Below are 16,783 nucleotides of genomic sequence, written 5' to 3' on the forward strand. Positions count from 1 at the left end.
GCGGCGGTCGTGCCGCCTCTGGACGAGCCGCGCGGAACCGACGGATCCTAACGGCACCGTCCTGCCCGGCGGTTCGGGTCGCCGCCGGCACGACCGGCGGGATTTTTTTTTTTACTTATTTACTATAAAATAGTTATTTTTTTAAAACTTAAAAATTTAATTCAATATTAATTCTTATAACTTATAAGGTTTTCACTCTTAAAATATAAATTTAGAAAATACATAGTCACATATATTTTACAAACATTTCAAGTTTAAATTTCAATGATTATTGATTTGTAAATAATTTTATGAAATATATAATTTTTAATGTAGATCATGTATAATAATAATATATAAATTTAAATATCATGTATAGTTATATTTCTAAACATATTCGCATACATATTTCGTTGCGACTTAAAAGTTGTCTTCAATGCATCTATTATTATTTACCTGATGACTACTATGAAGCAGAGTAAGTTTTACAATTCTCCGATTTTTTATAAAAAAACTATTTAAAAAAATTTTAAATATAAGTTCTTGAAAATATAACGGTATTTTGTATTTTTATGTTAAATATACTTTGTCATGTTTTAGTAAGTAATAGATAGATCTATTATAAAATTAACACAAAATATTTATTTATTCGCATACGAAAAATATCAATCATTTCTGTTAAAGAAAATCAATACTCATTGCATATACAATTTATAATTGTTTAAGAACAATAGCAAACAATTCATTAAACGTATAGGTACACTAACCTCAAATAGTTTAATAAATATATGTATGTGTACATGGTAACATTGCATTTATTTTATATTAGTTTATTTTTAATTTTGGTTTGTCATTTGCTTCAGGGTCTTTGTGGCCGAAGAACTCCAATTTTATTTTACTATAGATACAGTTACTTTTGATTAACAATAAAAATTTCATATTAAAATAAAAATATGATTATAAGATTACAGATTTTAGAATTTATTTTTAAAAAATAATACGATTTTACTAATTTTTAAATTGTAAAATATTATAATCGAGAATTCTTTATTTCGTTTTTAGTATTATATAAATATAATATGCAATACTTAAGAATAATATTATTAAAAATTAAAAGTTATCAAAGTTGTCCTTAATGATAAGATATTTAGCTGAAAAAAATATTTGGATAAGTAGTATAAAAATGTACACCCTTTTTGCTCAATTTATAATCTTTCTTTTGTCGATATTTTTCCATGTATAGTAATACATTTATTGTATTATTAATGTTATTTTTTAGTCAAACAAAAGTTTTTACTCGGCGTTATAATATGACAATAACGTTTTTAAATAGACGACCTTTGAAAAGAATAGTAAAATATACATAGTACATACATTATGCCATATACATTTTATTTGTGTTGCAAATATGTGGTATCATTCTGCGCTATTTCGTTTATAAAAACATAATTTTTTTTAATCTACCCATCTGTTACAGTTGTATTCCAATAATACCCACTCAAAAACATGACAAAATGAACTTTATCACTATTTTAGGTGCATAGTTATAACAGTTTTTAACACTCTACATTACTTCAAAATAGAATTTTCACGTTTTCAACAATACAATCAAATAATAACCTCATATGAGAGTAGTACATATCTCATAAAACTTTTGAAAATAATATAAAATTAAAAAATGAAACTAGCTAATAGTCCATTGTATAAACTATTACAGTACAGTTGAATTTATTTTGATTTAAATTACTTATAAATATATATATATATATATATATATAATATACAAATATTATTCTTTATTAATATTAATTAGAATCCGTGCTGTTTTTTGCATGAATAATACATTAATTGTCATAGAACATAAACATTTTAATTTATTTTTTCAAAAACCATAAATTAATTTTAAAAAAAATTGACAGGATAATATAATAAAGTATGTAAATAATACATTTACTATATTATGTTAATACTCTCAATTTAAAGCGTTAAAAATTATTTTCAAAAAAAAAAAATTCTCTTATTTATTCATATTATATACATTATATATAATTTATAGTATTTAATCGTCAAAAGTGTATAACGATTTGGTAAAACACAGATCATGCTGTTATTGTGTATAATAAATTTTTTTTTTCTGTATTTAAACTTTAAGTTAAATCAACTGAAAATGTATTAAAGACAATAAATTATCATATTTTCAAAAATAATATAAATGTTTAACGGTTAACTATAGATTTAATACAATAAAACATATTTGGGTAATTTTTAGTACTTATAATCTATATAGGTATCTAAACTGTCATTTAAAATCTATATTGTATATCCACAAACTGACTTTACTATAATCTTAAGTTTTAGAAACTGCCAACTCATAATTAACCGATATTTTATCGATCTTATTTTTACGTATTCAATAAGTAACATTCTGAGATGAAGAGTGAAAGACGAAAGCTATTTATTTTATTCTAATGAGTTTTTTTTTCAAATGTACGTTTTTAGAGCGAAGGGCTTCTAGCACTTAACTGAGCAAATTATTAATAGGTACTACTAATACAGGTGGGTTCGATTAAATTTTAAAACTATAAATGTCATTGTTCATTTTTTAGTTAAAGTATATATTTCACGTGTTTTTGCCAAAATAATCTATTTAAGATACGTAAATACGTATACACAAAAGAAAAAATTGTGTTTTTTATTTGAATACTCACGTGTTTGTCTGTTGTAAATACTAAATACAACAGTACTAGGCGACCAGCCAGTATTTTTTTATTTTTTTAATGTAAAAGTAGATAAAAGAACAAAAGTAAAAAACATTTGAGGCAAACAATATATGTCAAAAAATCGTTTAAATAAGTAGTTTTTCTAATATACTGTGAATCATAAATAATACAGTTTTATAGTTACATAAAATATAAAATTTTTGTTATTCTTATGCCATATTGTTATAACTTACATAGTCTCGACTGTTAAATACAACTTTAAACAAGTTTTGCTGAATTTTTAATTATTACATTTATTATATACTATTATAAATGACAACTGAAGAAATATTTAAAATGTATAGTGTTAACTATATCCATAATGTAATTTATAATTTATCTACTATATGTTGAATCCAGTTTTATACTCTACAGTCTATAATATACTTGGTACTTCTTAAGAATAATTCTTTTGAAATATCTGCCAGTTTTGTTTTAATTACATTTTAGAGACGTGTGTGTAATTTATTTTCTAAATTATTAATGCCTGCAATAACATATTTATGGTTATATTAAAGTCATATATGTACAATAGTTAGTTTTTAACAAAATATACTTAAGTATCCAAAATATTATTATTTTTTTATTATGCCATACTCATATGTCAAATTTGATTTAATAAGCGTTTACTGATTCAAATCATGTAAAGAATAATTTTTTTAATCAAAATTTTGGTAGGATGATGATTTAAGTAATTCAAACACACATCAATTTTACCACCAACTCCTATAGCTCCACTAAGCACAAGATAATGTTGTTCCTAGTAGTGTATATTGGTATACATAAACGAAATGTATCTTAAACGTTTAAATATAACGGCTTGTATGCTTAAGGGTTAACCTTCCAATCAATCATGTTTATTTATTTAATTTGATTTAACGTGAGAAAATTGTGCCTCGTTAAGTAAACTCGTATGGAGGCCTAGAGTTATTTTAAACTACAATCATTTGTTCATGACATTGACATATGACGTTTAGAAATTAGAATGCTTAAATATAAGTTAAAAGCTATAGTATAAATCAATTTAAATATTGACATATCATACAAAGTATTATACATAACTTAAATAACAAAATGAAATAAAAACAATGTGAAAAAATTCCATAACATAGTAAAAGAAGTATTTATTAATATTATAATAAACCAATGTTAAAAAATAGGCCATCTGTAAATTTTTTTAAATATTTATAACAATAATTTGTCTTAGTATTTTAGTATTAAATTTAGTAATTTTGGATCAACAAATTCATATTGTTTGCACAAATCTGTTTTAAAATAATAACTATTTTATCTTAATTATAACTTAACACAGTTTAATTAAACTTAGTAATTTAATATTTACAGATAATTCATGAATGACTATTGATTATAATTTGAACATACGAATTTATCCCATTTTAAAATAATAAAAAAATGTGCTTTATTATAATTATATTTACTTTAGCAATAAAAAAAAAAATGATATATACCGTACCTATTATGTATGTTTCTTTCTACAACCATTGTTTATGTACAATTATAATTTTATTTATTTTTTTTTATAAACTTAAAATTTATCTATGATAAATAATAAGAAAAAAAGATAAATTTATCAATAAAGAGAATAAAAATGAATATTAAGTGCTGTAGAAAAAAATGTAAATAGCAAAACAGGAAAGGGGATCAATTTCCCCCTTCTGTGAGCTTTTTTTTCTTATACGTTGATGTCATTATATTGTAATCCATACTAATTTTGATGAAAAATATACAGTGTTCAATCCCCGTTTATTAAGAATATTAATATAGGCAAGCAATGAGTCAAAATAATACACTCTTGTATTGTGTTAACATTGTATAAATTGAAATTTTATGGGCTAAGCTCCGCTCTCTCTGATGTCTGCAGCCTACGTATTTGATTTTGTACTGTAATTGGGAATGTTATGGAAATGTCGACTCTTTCACTAATGCAATTTTATTATAAAAACCATTGACAAGTAAAAAGCTGCAGTAAAAAGCTTTGACAGTAAAAAATCTACAGTTTCTAATAAAGACGAGAGTGCGTTATGGCGGTGGTGCACCTGCAGATATGTAATTATATTATAATAAGTATAACGATCGATTACCTACGATTTTAATGATTATGATTCACTATTGAACAATTTAACAGTACAATGTTAAAATTCGAATAAGGCAAGTCGTGTATTGTGAGTAATGATTATTTAAGAATTATTATAGTAAAATACGTGGGAGGCATGTGTTAAAAAAAATTTAAAAACATAAAGTTGTATAACTTTGTCTCAACCATACTACTTTTACTCGACTTGTGTCTTGTATCTTGTTTACTACTACTACTACTACTACCATCACTACTATTACTACTATAACTATTACTTCTACTGCTACTATTACTACTATTTAGGTAGATACTATACACACGCGTCAAACGTTATCGTTACAGTTGTGTTGTTTGGCAATGTCGAGACGCACGCGAAAATCGCCCGAGATGATCATTATTGCTCTCTATTTATAAAGTTCCCAGTAACGTCCGTATATACTCGCTGTTTGGCCATACGTCCGATTTGACAGCGGATTTGGCAAATAATATTATTTTTATTATATAGGTATATTATATTATGTAACACTGTAATGGGCTGTACGCAGCACTGTTGTATTTTAATACATAATATAATAATAAACACGCGTGCTTACGTGGTATATTCCCTATGTGCAGTTTGTCGACTGTGTGGTCGTCGCACCGCATTATATTATAACCACCTATAAGCTGGTAGGTCACTGTTTGAAATGTTATAGGCGTGCGGTTAGGGAGATTAACCTCCTTACTATTTTTTTATTTTTTTTTTTTTTATTTTATTATTTAAAACATTCTCAGGTACCTACTATCGATATAGGCTACTGATGTTTGTATATAAACATTGTTTTTTTACACAATTACGATATATTAATGATAGTATATGTTTGAGTTAAGCAATTATATCATCTTAGCATGTTTAGTGTTCGTCTATTAAGCGGTAGCTGGTGATGGGGGTTGTCGTTCTCTTTGGTCGTGATGAGGTCTTCCTCTTTTAATAAGGCGATTTTTTAGAGGTCCTACATTTAACTAGTAAGTTGTAGTTATTTGCTCCGTTTGAATTTATAAGTAAATAAAAGAATCTATTAGTTATTGAATTTATGAGTTCGTATTTTGTATATTTGTATTCGCACAAATACCCCAAATAAAACATGCATATAATAATATAGGTCATAAAACTTACTTGTATATCCAGGGGCGGATTAGGGCCGATGGGCGGGTGGGCGATCACCCCCTGGGCTGTTAGGATTTTCAGCCTTACGATAATAATTGTATATTTTAGTTGACAATGAAGGACACAACATTTTTTTTTTAAATTGACGTTGATTGAATAATTGGGAGGGAGGAGAGCCACTAATTCTATCTGTCTAGGCTATTATTATTAAGAAATGTATTCTGGTATAATGCTATTTGTATAATACCTGAGCGGCTGGGCCTTTATCTATGATCGCCTGGGCCGATTTTTTACGCTAGTCCACTCCTGTGTATATCATATAAATGCGCATTTTTTGCTTATTGTTGATTTTCTATTTATTACTGGGAAGAGAAAACTTAATCGTTAGTATGCTTGCTGGAGTTTAGCCGACAGGTGTGACCATCAATTCACAATTGAGTTTTTTATCTAGAATATTGCCTAAATATTGTACTAACGATTTCCATGCTTTTGGCTCGTTATAAAATTTAAGCATTTTTTGAGGTATTTGTGATCTACAATGGGTAAAAATTACTACGGTTTTTGATGGGTCTATATGTAGGTTTTCTTCATTTTTAGCACCAAAGAGTAATTTTAAGAAATTATTTTTTTTTAAATAAAACTGTGATTGTTTGAATATTCAAAGCTTCACAATAGATGGTAGTATCATCTGAAAATAGAACAATATTTTGTATTTGTGGTTTTTGGAATATCAAAAATACAAAAATTAAACAAAATAGGGTTTAGAACCTTGAAAACCCCAAGCTTATATTAATCTACCATAATTTATCGTAATATTTTACATATTTATTTTTTAAATTTTGTATATATGTATTCTGTATTTTTTTTTTTTTAAACACACTTAAATTTTTTTATTTCATTTCAAGAATATCTTGTGGCGATACAAACTTCTTTATAATATTCAAATGTGCACTGAACTTTTTACTGTATGGTTTTTAATATATTGACGGATCTAGATCGAAAATTTACATCGCAACTGTATGCATGCAAGGTCACTTAAATAGTATAAAAAATCTCAGGACACGAGAATACAGGATCTACTATCATAATGACATAAAAATATAGGTATTTGAAATTATGTTCTCAAAGACTTAAAGTATATAAATATTTAATAACTCCAAAAATCAGAATTTGAATAAACTTCTATACAAAGAAAAGATACCTGGGGAATTATCAAATATTCTGTGAACTTTTAAATCACAGAACTATTCTTTTGATAGATCTGGCACATAGTACATTAATTGATTAGTCGATCACAATAGACAAAACGGTAAATCATCATTTATATTGCTGCGGTTAGTGCCTTTTCTCTGATACATAATATGTAGATACATATCACATAACTGTATCAACTTTAGGTGTAGTAGCTATAGTTTTCATAATGTCACGTTCAAGGCTCAAGACGACGTACACGCGTTTATTGTGCACCGCTAAATATAATTCAACAACTCAAGTACGCGTATATTTTTGTACACGCGTATACTTTTATACTTGAATTTTATAAATAAATGATTTATTTAGTATTATGATAATATGATAAGTAATGGAATTAAACGTATATTTTTTTCGGTTTAAAATACAAGTTTAGTGGCCCGACACTTGGATCACAGTGAGCATTTAATATACCCGAGATACTATATCTAGTGAAGGTATCCAATATAGTGTAAATATAAAAATTGAAAATTCTTAGTACTTTTTAAAATAATCGGGAAATCCGAAACACATGAATAAATGAAAAATTATTAAAATTGTTTGTAACGTAAGTTAAACCGTATCATTGCTTAGATTGTATTTTATTAATTTTAATTTTTTCTTTTTTAAAATGTCAATAAAAAAATATTTATTCGATTAAAAACTTAAAAATGTAATACAAGATTCCTCATAAGTTTTTTTATAGCTATTTAAAAATATTAACGATACATCGACACGGTTATTTTTTAATTTAAAGCATTTAAAGTTCACATTTTGACCAAAACCTCAATTAATTTACAAGGTCAATTAATTTACATACTTTTACCAAATAATTAGTGATCATTTTGGGAAAATTGGTTTATAAGTACAATGTTTTGCAAAAATGAATTTATTCCAGTAAGACGTATATGAATTTACGTCTTTCTTACAAGTTAACGATAGTTGAAACTCGATAAAAATTTAAAAACTTTAAGAAAAAAATAGTACTTACAGTCAAGGGAGGGGACTTCAGACCGTTAGCCTCCCCCTGCATACGCACTGACTGAGCATATAAATATATTGCTTCATTGCATGCCGCACAATGACATATTAGCTGGTGACTATCGTATTCATATTTCGCTAAATATTTTAATCTAGTGTGGGTGTGATTGTTTTCCCATTTATTTCCAATGAGTCTTTCTCCAAGCCCAAGTGTACTTATATCATCCCTAAAATTTGAAAGTTCTGAAAGGGTTAAAAATCTTAGAGTTGCTGTTATTCCACCTAATCATTGTGTAAGAGTAATAGATTACAAATATTTACTCTAAATATGGAGGGAAAAGTAACTTTGAATATAGTTCTTAATATTTCTATAGACGTTACTGTACCAGCTTTGATTTTAGGTATATACGTAGTTATATAGGTACCTTTACTTCACAGCATCAAACCGCCAGATGATGAGTCTCCGAGTTTCCACACTTGAATTTAAAATAGTAATTTTTATATTTATTTCCAATTTCTAAATGATATAATTATGATTTATGAATATTTTTATAACCAATCTAGTTATGTTCGTTTATAGCGACTATATACCATGCACTGGAAATCCGCTTAAAAAATTTGGACGATAATTTATTATATATGAGTAAATAGGTACATACTAATAATTTCAACTACATACAATACTAAAACAGTAGTAGGTACATTTTCAATTGATGATCATAATTTAAATTATTTCAATTAGTCGTGTTAGTCGCGTAGTAATAACTATTATCAATAATTTCATTTAAAATTATTTAAATACAATAAACGTGTTCGTAGGTATCTAAACAAACAAAATTATGAAGTTGTGTTAGAGTTCATTACGTGACGTTTAATCGCAGAATAATAAAATTGATGGCATATATCTACCTACGTAATGCATTATATTTAATTTATTTATTTTTATTAAACAGCTATTAGGCATGTAACCCCATATTATAATATATGACCCGTACATAAAAAGTGTCTCTCATATGCACAAAATTGCATCTGAACAAACATTCGGATATTATATATTATATTACGCCCACGCGTGGCCACGTCGAGTATTTGGGAACCTGTACTGTTTTTTACTTATAGGTAGGTACCATAAACCATTATAATATGTATATTATTAATTATTTTAAAGGATGCAATTATTGTTATTGGCGCAACTAGAGATAGATTTCGGGAGCACTAAAATTACCTATGTTACTATAACATAAGAAAGCCATTTAAAGATAGGCAATAACTAATAATAGTAATAACGATATGAAATATGATGTGTAGACTGCGGGGCCCCGCACCCCCGCTCGATTTATAAAATTCTAAGCATGTCTACATTTTAAATGAGGTGAAATTGTTTTTTAAGAATCGTTTAACATTAACCTATAACCACGACGGAGAGACGATAATTCGTTAATCCACACTATCAAAAAATAATTGCTGTTGGACCTATATTTTTACAGTATTACTGAATTACGCACTTATAAAAACATTCTCGTTGTTACACCTATTCCGAATATGATTTTATTTTATATTATTATTTTTTTTTTTTATATAGCTTATAGGTACCACTCAACGCAATAAATAATAATTAATAATGTATTATCCTATCCTATGTAGTACCTACGCGTTATATTTTAACGGTTAAAATATAGGTTACAAATTTAACCTATCATCTCAAGAGACGTATACCTCCTAATTATTAAAGTACATTTATTATACCTGTTTATCTCACGTTGGGCGTGTCATTTTTTTCCTTCGATGCTCGCGGTGCACCCGAGATCAGACCGTTTTATTATTTTGATTAAAGTCTTCATGTACGTTACGCTGGGACGACGATAAGTTCGTATGAAATAAGATTATGCATACTTTTACTAGTCGTAGGTTGGGTTGTAACATATTCTTAATTCGTGCTCGATAATTTGATAGTTTCCTAATCCATAACATACACATAGGTATAGGAATCAATTTATGGGTTTATTTTTGTACACAAATGTAATGTCTTACCAACATATCGGATTAAATTCTTCCGCAGTTAGATCCCTCAGAATTTATATAACTCGTAACATTTAAACCCCCAACAGCTGCTAATATATTACATCAAAGTATTATTCTTGCCGTGAGATTTATGTGGGAGGAATATTATATACGACGGGACCATTTCGTGGTAGACCTCTGCGGGCAAAAAGTGGGATGAGGGTTGGCGGTCTGTACCATACAGGCATGTGAGTAATATTACAGTTAGATAGGCAAGTGCTACTTAATATCCATGTAATGTAAACGAACGATTAAGGTAGACAGATATGTGCTATATAAACACAGCTATAATTTATAATTATACCGCTCCAATGGTTGATATTATTCTTTTCAAACTTCAATTTTGGTGAGTATTAGATAGAAATAAATGGTAGATTATTTTAATAGCAATAGACCTATAGAAAATAGAAATTGACTTTGAATTAGATAACCATTCAGTTATTTATTGATTTAATTGAAAAAATAACTCCAATATAGGCATGATAGCAGAATCTAAACCAAATATTCTATAGAATGTTCTTTAATTTAAAATAGAAAATTATTAAGGATTCTGAGCTTTTCATCATGTTATTTATTAAAGGAACGACTTAAATGATTTAAGTTAAATATAAATGCAATTGTATGTATAGAGAGAGAGAACTTATAGGTACAATTATTGTAATATATGTTATACAACCTTTTACATAATATAATATAGGTAATACATAATATTTAATATAAATTAAAATATAATATATGTATTTATGTAACAATGACATTTTTATTTTATTTTTCATAAATTTAAAATTTATAATAATAACTTAGATTACATTTTAAATTAAATACTAATAGAATGTATCACACAAAATAACAATAGAAAATAACTTAAAATTATGAATGCATACTAATAAAGTACCTACATTATTGTTTAATAAACACCAATTGACATTGTTACAAGTATTGCAAGGTACAATATTACTATACAATTTAGACAGTCGAATACTTATATCTTTGAACAATGCTATAACATTAATTTTAGTAAATAATGACACATTGGATAAAATAATTATCTACAAACAAATGTTGAAGGCATAATCGTACAAGGATTGGTCATTAAAATAAATAAAAAACAAAGGAACAGTTGAAATGTGTTTGTTGAGTGTACTATAATTGTAAAATAAATATTGTTTGTACTTAATTTCAATGGTTTAACAATATTTTGGTTTCAACGTCCAAACACCAGTTTTATCAGGGCACCTGTTGAATGTACAAATTTCATTTAACAATGACTTGAAGAGTGGGGTATCTTCAGCTGAGTATTTATTCCTGAATTGGTTTACTATTTCATCAGTGTTTACACTTTGATTGTTTTCTAATAAATATTGTCTAATACTGTTTAACATCTGCATTTCGCGTTCAGTGGCTTCCACAATTCCATTACGCTTTTTCATTAGCGACAGTATTGATGGACCACTTGATTCATCACTAATATTAAATAAAAAAAAAAAAACAAAAACAAAATAATTATTAACTAGAATTACTAGATGACACAGGGAGGTAAATAGTAATAGTGTAAATATAGAATAAAGAAAATATTTGAAAAAAATTATCACAATAGTTTACTTACTTATTTTTCATATTATGAAATAACAAAGATCTAACTGTTCCTTGATTGCCAGTCCAGTTTAATCTACCAGATCCTGTTTCCCAACACTGAGCTCGAGATGCTTCAAGATCTTCAATTGCTTTTTTAGCTAATTTTTGGGCTTCGTTTTCAATTATAACATAATCAGATTTTGAAGATTCCATTATTTTATCATGTCTCATTGCTGCTTTTACACCTTTATTAAAATATATATATATATATATAAACTACTTTATTTATTTTCTAGATAAGACAAAAGAATAATTTAATGAAACCTACCTGATTTGTTGAATAATTTTTCAAGAACATAATCATCTTGCTTTTTGGATGTGAGATCATCTACGTGTTCTTCTTGATAAGTATCACACTTGACCAAATATGGTATTTTAAGTTTTTTGTGTTTGATATTTAAATATTTACTATTTGTTCTTTTAAAGACATGGTTTGATGCTTTAATCATTTCACTTTTGCTGCAAGATGGGATACTTGAACTTTCATTACTCGCAAAAGTAAACAGTTTATCATTATTTTTAGTGGTTTCAGTATCATTTTGACATGGGTTAAGAATATCAACATCAGAGCAATGTTCACTATTAGTACACATTTCTGATGGTGATATCTGTTGATTAACAACTGTTTTTGAATTTTGACCAATCATTTTACTAAGTTCTCGTGCTTTTCGTTTCATAGCTTCGATTTTATCATCAGAAAATGAACAAGTTGAAGATGCTTTTTTAGATTTTTTTCTTTCATGTCGAGCTGTCATCATTTTTTTTAAATTTATCTAGAAAAAATAAACATGACCATAAAATATGTTCAAAAAATAATAATTCATAGTTTAATTACTTCAGAACCTGTCCCAGCAAATAAGTCTGATGTTTCTACTACACCATTTTCATCCACATCTTGAAGTGTGAAAAGTTCATATAAATAATTTGATTTAAAAAAACGTCGTTGTTTTGGATCCACTAATACTTTATTACTTAAAAATTGTTTAAAAATCTGACGATGATACATCTAAAATATAAAATAATATAGTTATTGCTTAAATAAGATTTTTGTTAACTTAATAATAAATTACCTTTTCTTCTATAGTTCCAGCAGTGAGTAATCTATAAATAGTAACTGAATTTTTTTGTCCTATTCTCCAAGCTCGTTCTCTAGCTTGTAAATCTGTGGCTGGATTCCAATCTGGATCAAATATAATCACCCGATCAGCACCTATCAGGTTAACACCTAGTCCACCAACTTTTGTAGTTAAAATCATAACAAATATTGATGGGTCCTGGAAAAAATTTAATTTATCATTTCTAAGCAAAAAAATTACATTAAAAAAAATGGTTACATTATTAAATTTGTTGATAATAGGTTGACGAGAACTAATAGATGTCGAGCCATTTAGTTTCAAGTACGAGTAATTTTGTTCAGTAATGAATTTTTGAAAAATGTTAAGCATCTTAAAACAAACAAATAACATAATTTAATTAATATACAGTAGTGATTTTGCTATAGAAATATTATATCTTACTTTTACACTTTGAGTAAAGAGCAGAACTCGATGGCCTTGTTTTTTCCACATTTTTAGTAAAGCTTCAACTACAATCATTTTACCAGATTTTTTCCAATAACCAAAAGGACCAGTTTCCTATGAATAAAAAAAATCAATAAAACAATTCAAAACTATAAGTAGGTACATTATAATAAATGTTTATATTTTACAAGATTGGTCTGGAAAATATCGGGATGGTTGCAGATTGTCCTTAATCGAGATATGCCAACAAAGACTTTACAATTAAAATTCATTATTTCAGAAACTATATCTGAATTTTCAAGATATCCTCGATACATTGTTTTTTGTTCTTCTGTTAAGCGACAAAACAGTACTTGCTCACTTTTATCAGGTAAAGATATATGTGACTGAATATCAGCTTTCATACGTCTTAAAAGATATGGTGTTATAGTGTCTTTAAGTATAGTTGCACATTTATAAGCTGTAGTTATCTAAAATGTATTCAATGATTCAATTAAATAATTATAAATTGTTTAATTGTTTAAGTAAATTAATTAAAAATTATACTTGTAATTCAGTAGCATTTGCATAACCTCCATGGGTAATCGGTACAGCAAAGCTTTTAATAAATACTGGTAAAGTCCCAAGTTTACCAGGGAAAATAAAATCAAATAGCGACCATAATTCTTTCAAATGGTTTTGAATGGGTGAACCAGATATAATGATTCTATGACTAGATTTCAATTGCTTTGCAGCTATTGTTATCTATAATGTTGAATTTAATTTTAAGTAACTATATGTTTAAATTTTACAGTATTTTAAAGCAATTAAACATTACCAACAATCTAAATAAAATATTATTTAAACATAATACAAAGTTAAAAATGTTAATTAATAAAATTGATAGAGAATTTATTTACTTTAGAATCAGGATTTCTAATTTTATGTCCTTCATCTAAAATTACATAATGCCAATTATTTTTTAATAAATGATTGATATGTTGAAGTAAACCATTGTAAGTAGTAATTAAAACTCCTTTATTAGTCCACACTTGTTTAATTAAATCCTCTGGTTTGCCTAAAACCAAAATTAATAAGAGTAAAAACAGATAATTATTATTTATTAGTAGGTAATTACAAACAACTAACAAGTAATTTAATATTTCAAATTAAAGTGTTTATATTTCAATAAGCATCATTTTAACAATCAAATTAATAAATGGACTTAAAATTTTAAATATATAATAAGGATCCAAACATATTTTTTTGTTTACTATAATTGAATTGAAAATTACCTACCTTTATAAGATCCAGTTTCATGTAAAACAACAATACGTATAGGTGGACACCATTTATGGAATTCATCAACCCACTGATGCATTAAAGTTGCTGGACAAACAATTAAACTAGGACCTAAGCCACGTATACCAGTTATTTTATCTTTTAAACGACTCCAATAAAGAGCACCAAAAAACACAATCATTTGTATAGTTTTGCCTAATCCCATTTCATCTCCTAAAATACCACCAGAGCCTTGTTGATGTAATTCCCAAAGCCATTTTATGCCAATCTTTTGATATCTGATAACAATAACATTGCATAAATATAAATTATAGATTTATGTATTTATAGAACTACTCTATATGTCATTTACTTGTATAATTTTTCCCAAATTTCTGTAGGAACTTTAAAATAATCCCCATCAATAGAGTGAAATACATCATCATTATCAATAGCTATTTCGGGATTATTTTTTTCATACTCTCTTAATCGACACTCGTAGTTTTCTTCTATTCCATCATCAGATGATTTGTATTGACCTTGAAAAATTTGTGTATATATGCAATAGATGTTTTATTTTAAATACAAAATTAAAACCAATATAGGGATTATTTTATAATTTACTTGAACAACGTCCATGTTCAAAATATTCATCATCAGTATCATTATTATCATCATCACCTGAAGAATGATTATATTTTTGATGATTACTTAATCGTTTTTTCCTTTTAATTTTAACCAAGGAAGATGATTCATTTTCTTAAATTAAAAACAATTAAATATTATTTAAGTATAAATGTATAGGAATATTTACACATTTTACTATAACCTAATTTTTGTTTACCAGAATCTGTTGATGGGAAATATTCACTTCCTGATTCTTTTGACTTTTCAATTAGTTCTTTACTTTCCATATTTATTTTTAATTCTTTTTTTGTACTGGATATTTTAATTTTAGGTTTATGAATCATTGCTGAAAGTTTAGATTGAGATACCAAATATTTTTCAAGCATATCTTCAGAGCTGAAAATTGCCAGGCCCAAATACATTTCAAATATTTAATGAACATCAATGATCTACATAACAATAGTATACCTTTTAGAATTTTTTTGTGAAACATCTGTTGAACCAAATGGTGTCATTTCTCCTGTCCTAATTTTACGTTCATTTTCAGTTTCTTCAATTCCTAAAACTCCTAATGTCATTGTAGGAACATCAATAGTACTATTAATAGTTTTACTATCCAATACTTCATTGGTAACTTGTTGTAAAACTTCTTGTTCAAAATGATTCACATCATACACAGTTAAACCTGTTAGATCTTGCAATTCTAAAGGCTATAAATAAAAATATACATACATTTGCATATTATTTATAATTTTAATTTTACATGTATTTGTTAGTACTTGATTAGTTTTAGGTATAGCTTCAATTTTGTTCCTGTCAATGTTCATTACACTACTATTAATAGAATCTCTTTCTATATCCATGACTTCTAAATTATTACTAGATAATTGATCCAATGATTCCATCATTAAAGACTGAAAAATAAAAATGTTGATTGGTGTTTTAATATGTATAATTGTTTGTTTGCTTAACAAGACATGTCTTATATACAATCATCAGGGAATCAAACCACACCTGATGAAATTGCATATAAATAATAAAAACCACCTCCACCAAATGTTGTACAAAGATTTTTTACATAAAATGTTGTATGTTATCTTTGGTTTGATATCCTGACAATTGATTAAATCATTGTTAATGATTACCTTCTATTGAAAGAACATTCCGTCTCAAAAATGATTGTAGACATATAAAGTTAGTAAAAGAAACAGTTTAAAATAAAAAAGAACAATATAGGTAATAATTCAATAATCTTACTATTTTTTGTTTAAAAATTACAACAATAATAATTAATGACTACAATGATTTATGTTTATAATAATTCAATAACATACAACATCAACTATAATATATAGATTTTTACAGTATTAATCATATTTCGATGGTTCAGTCAATGAGTACATAATTTCCATTAAAATACAAAACTTCTAAATTAAAAAAAAAAAAAAAAAAACAATGTGACAATATAAATTTATTTAGAACAATAAAT

General features: G+C 26.5%; 1 protein-coding gene across 1 annotated transcript; it reads right to left on the minus strand.

Moving 5' to 3' along the window:
- Positions 1-11,098: 11,098 nt before the first annotated feature.
- Positions 11,099-16,290, minus strand: LOC112595863 (DNA excision repair protein ERCC-6-like). The gene is made up of 17 exons (XM_025341245.1): positions 16,285-16,290; positions 16,074-16,208; positions 15,763-16,004; positions 15,512-15,690; positions 15,292-15,426; positions 15,041-15,206; positions 14,686-14,966; positions 14,307-14,464; positions 13,954-14,151; positions 13,596-13,877; positions 13,405-13,521; positions 13,222-13,332; positions 12,958-13,161; positions 12,723-12,893; positions 12,156-12,660; positions 11,859-12,072; positions 11,099-11,716 (listed from the first exon to the last, which is right to left on the minus strand). Exons 1-17 carry the CDS (start codon positions 16,288-16,290, stop codon positions 11,440-11,442), a joined length of 3,381 nt encoding a protein of 1,126 aa, XP_025197030.1. The 3' UTR covers positions 11,099-11,439.
- Between the last annotated feature and the right edge of the window lie 493 nt (positions 16,291-16,783).

This window comes from Melanaphis sacchari, unplaced genomic scaffold (genome assembly GCF_002803265.2).
Source record: "Melanaphis sacchari strain LSU unplaced genomic scaffold, SCAv2.0 Contig2_pilon_pilon, whole genome shotgun sequence".
NCBI lineage: Eukaryota > Metazoa > Arthropoda > Insecta > Hemiptera > Aphididae > Melanaphis > Melanaphis sacchari.

Coding starts and splice junctions, on each gene's coding strand:
- LOC112595863 (XM_025341245.1), bottom strand. Junction 15,427..15,511: donor TTTCCCATCAACAGATTCTG/GTAAACAAAAAT, acceptor TTTTAATTTAAG/AAAATGAATCATCTTCCTTG. Junction 12,894..12,957: donor CTGGAACTATAGAAGAAAAG/GTAATTTATTAT, acceptor TTTATATTTTAG/ATGTATCATCGTCAGATTTT.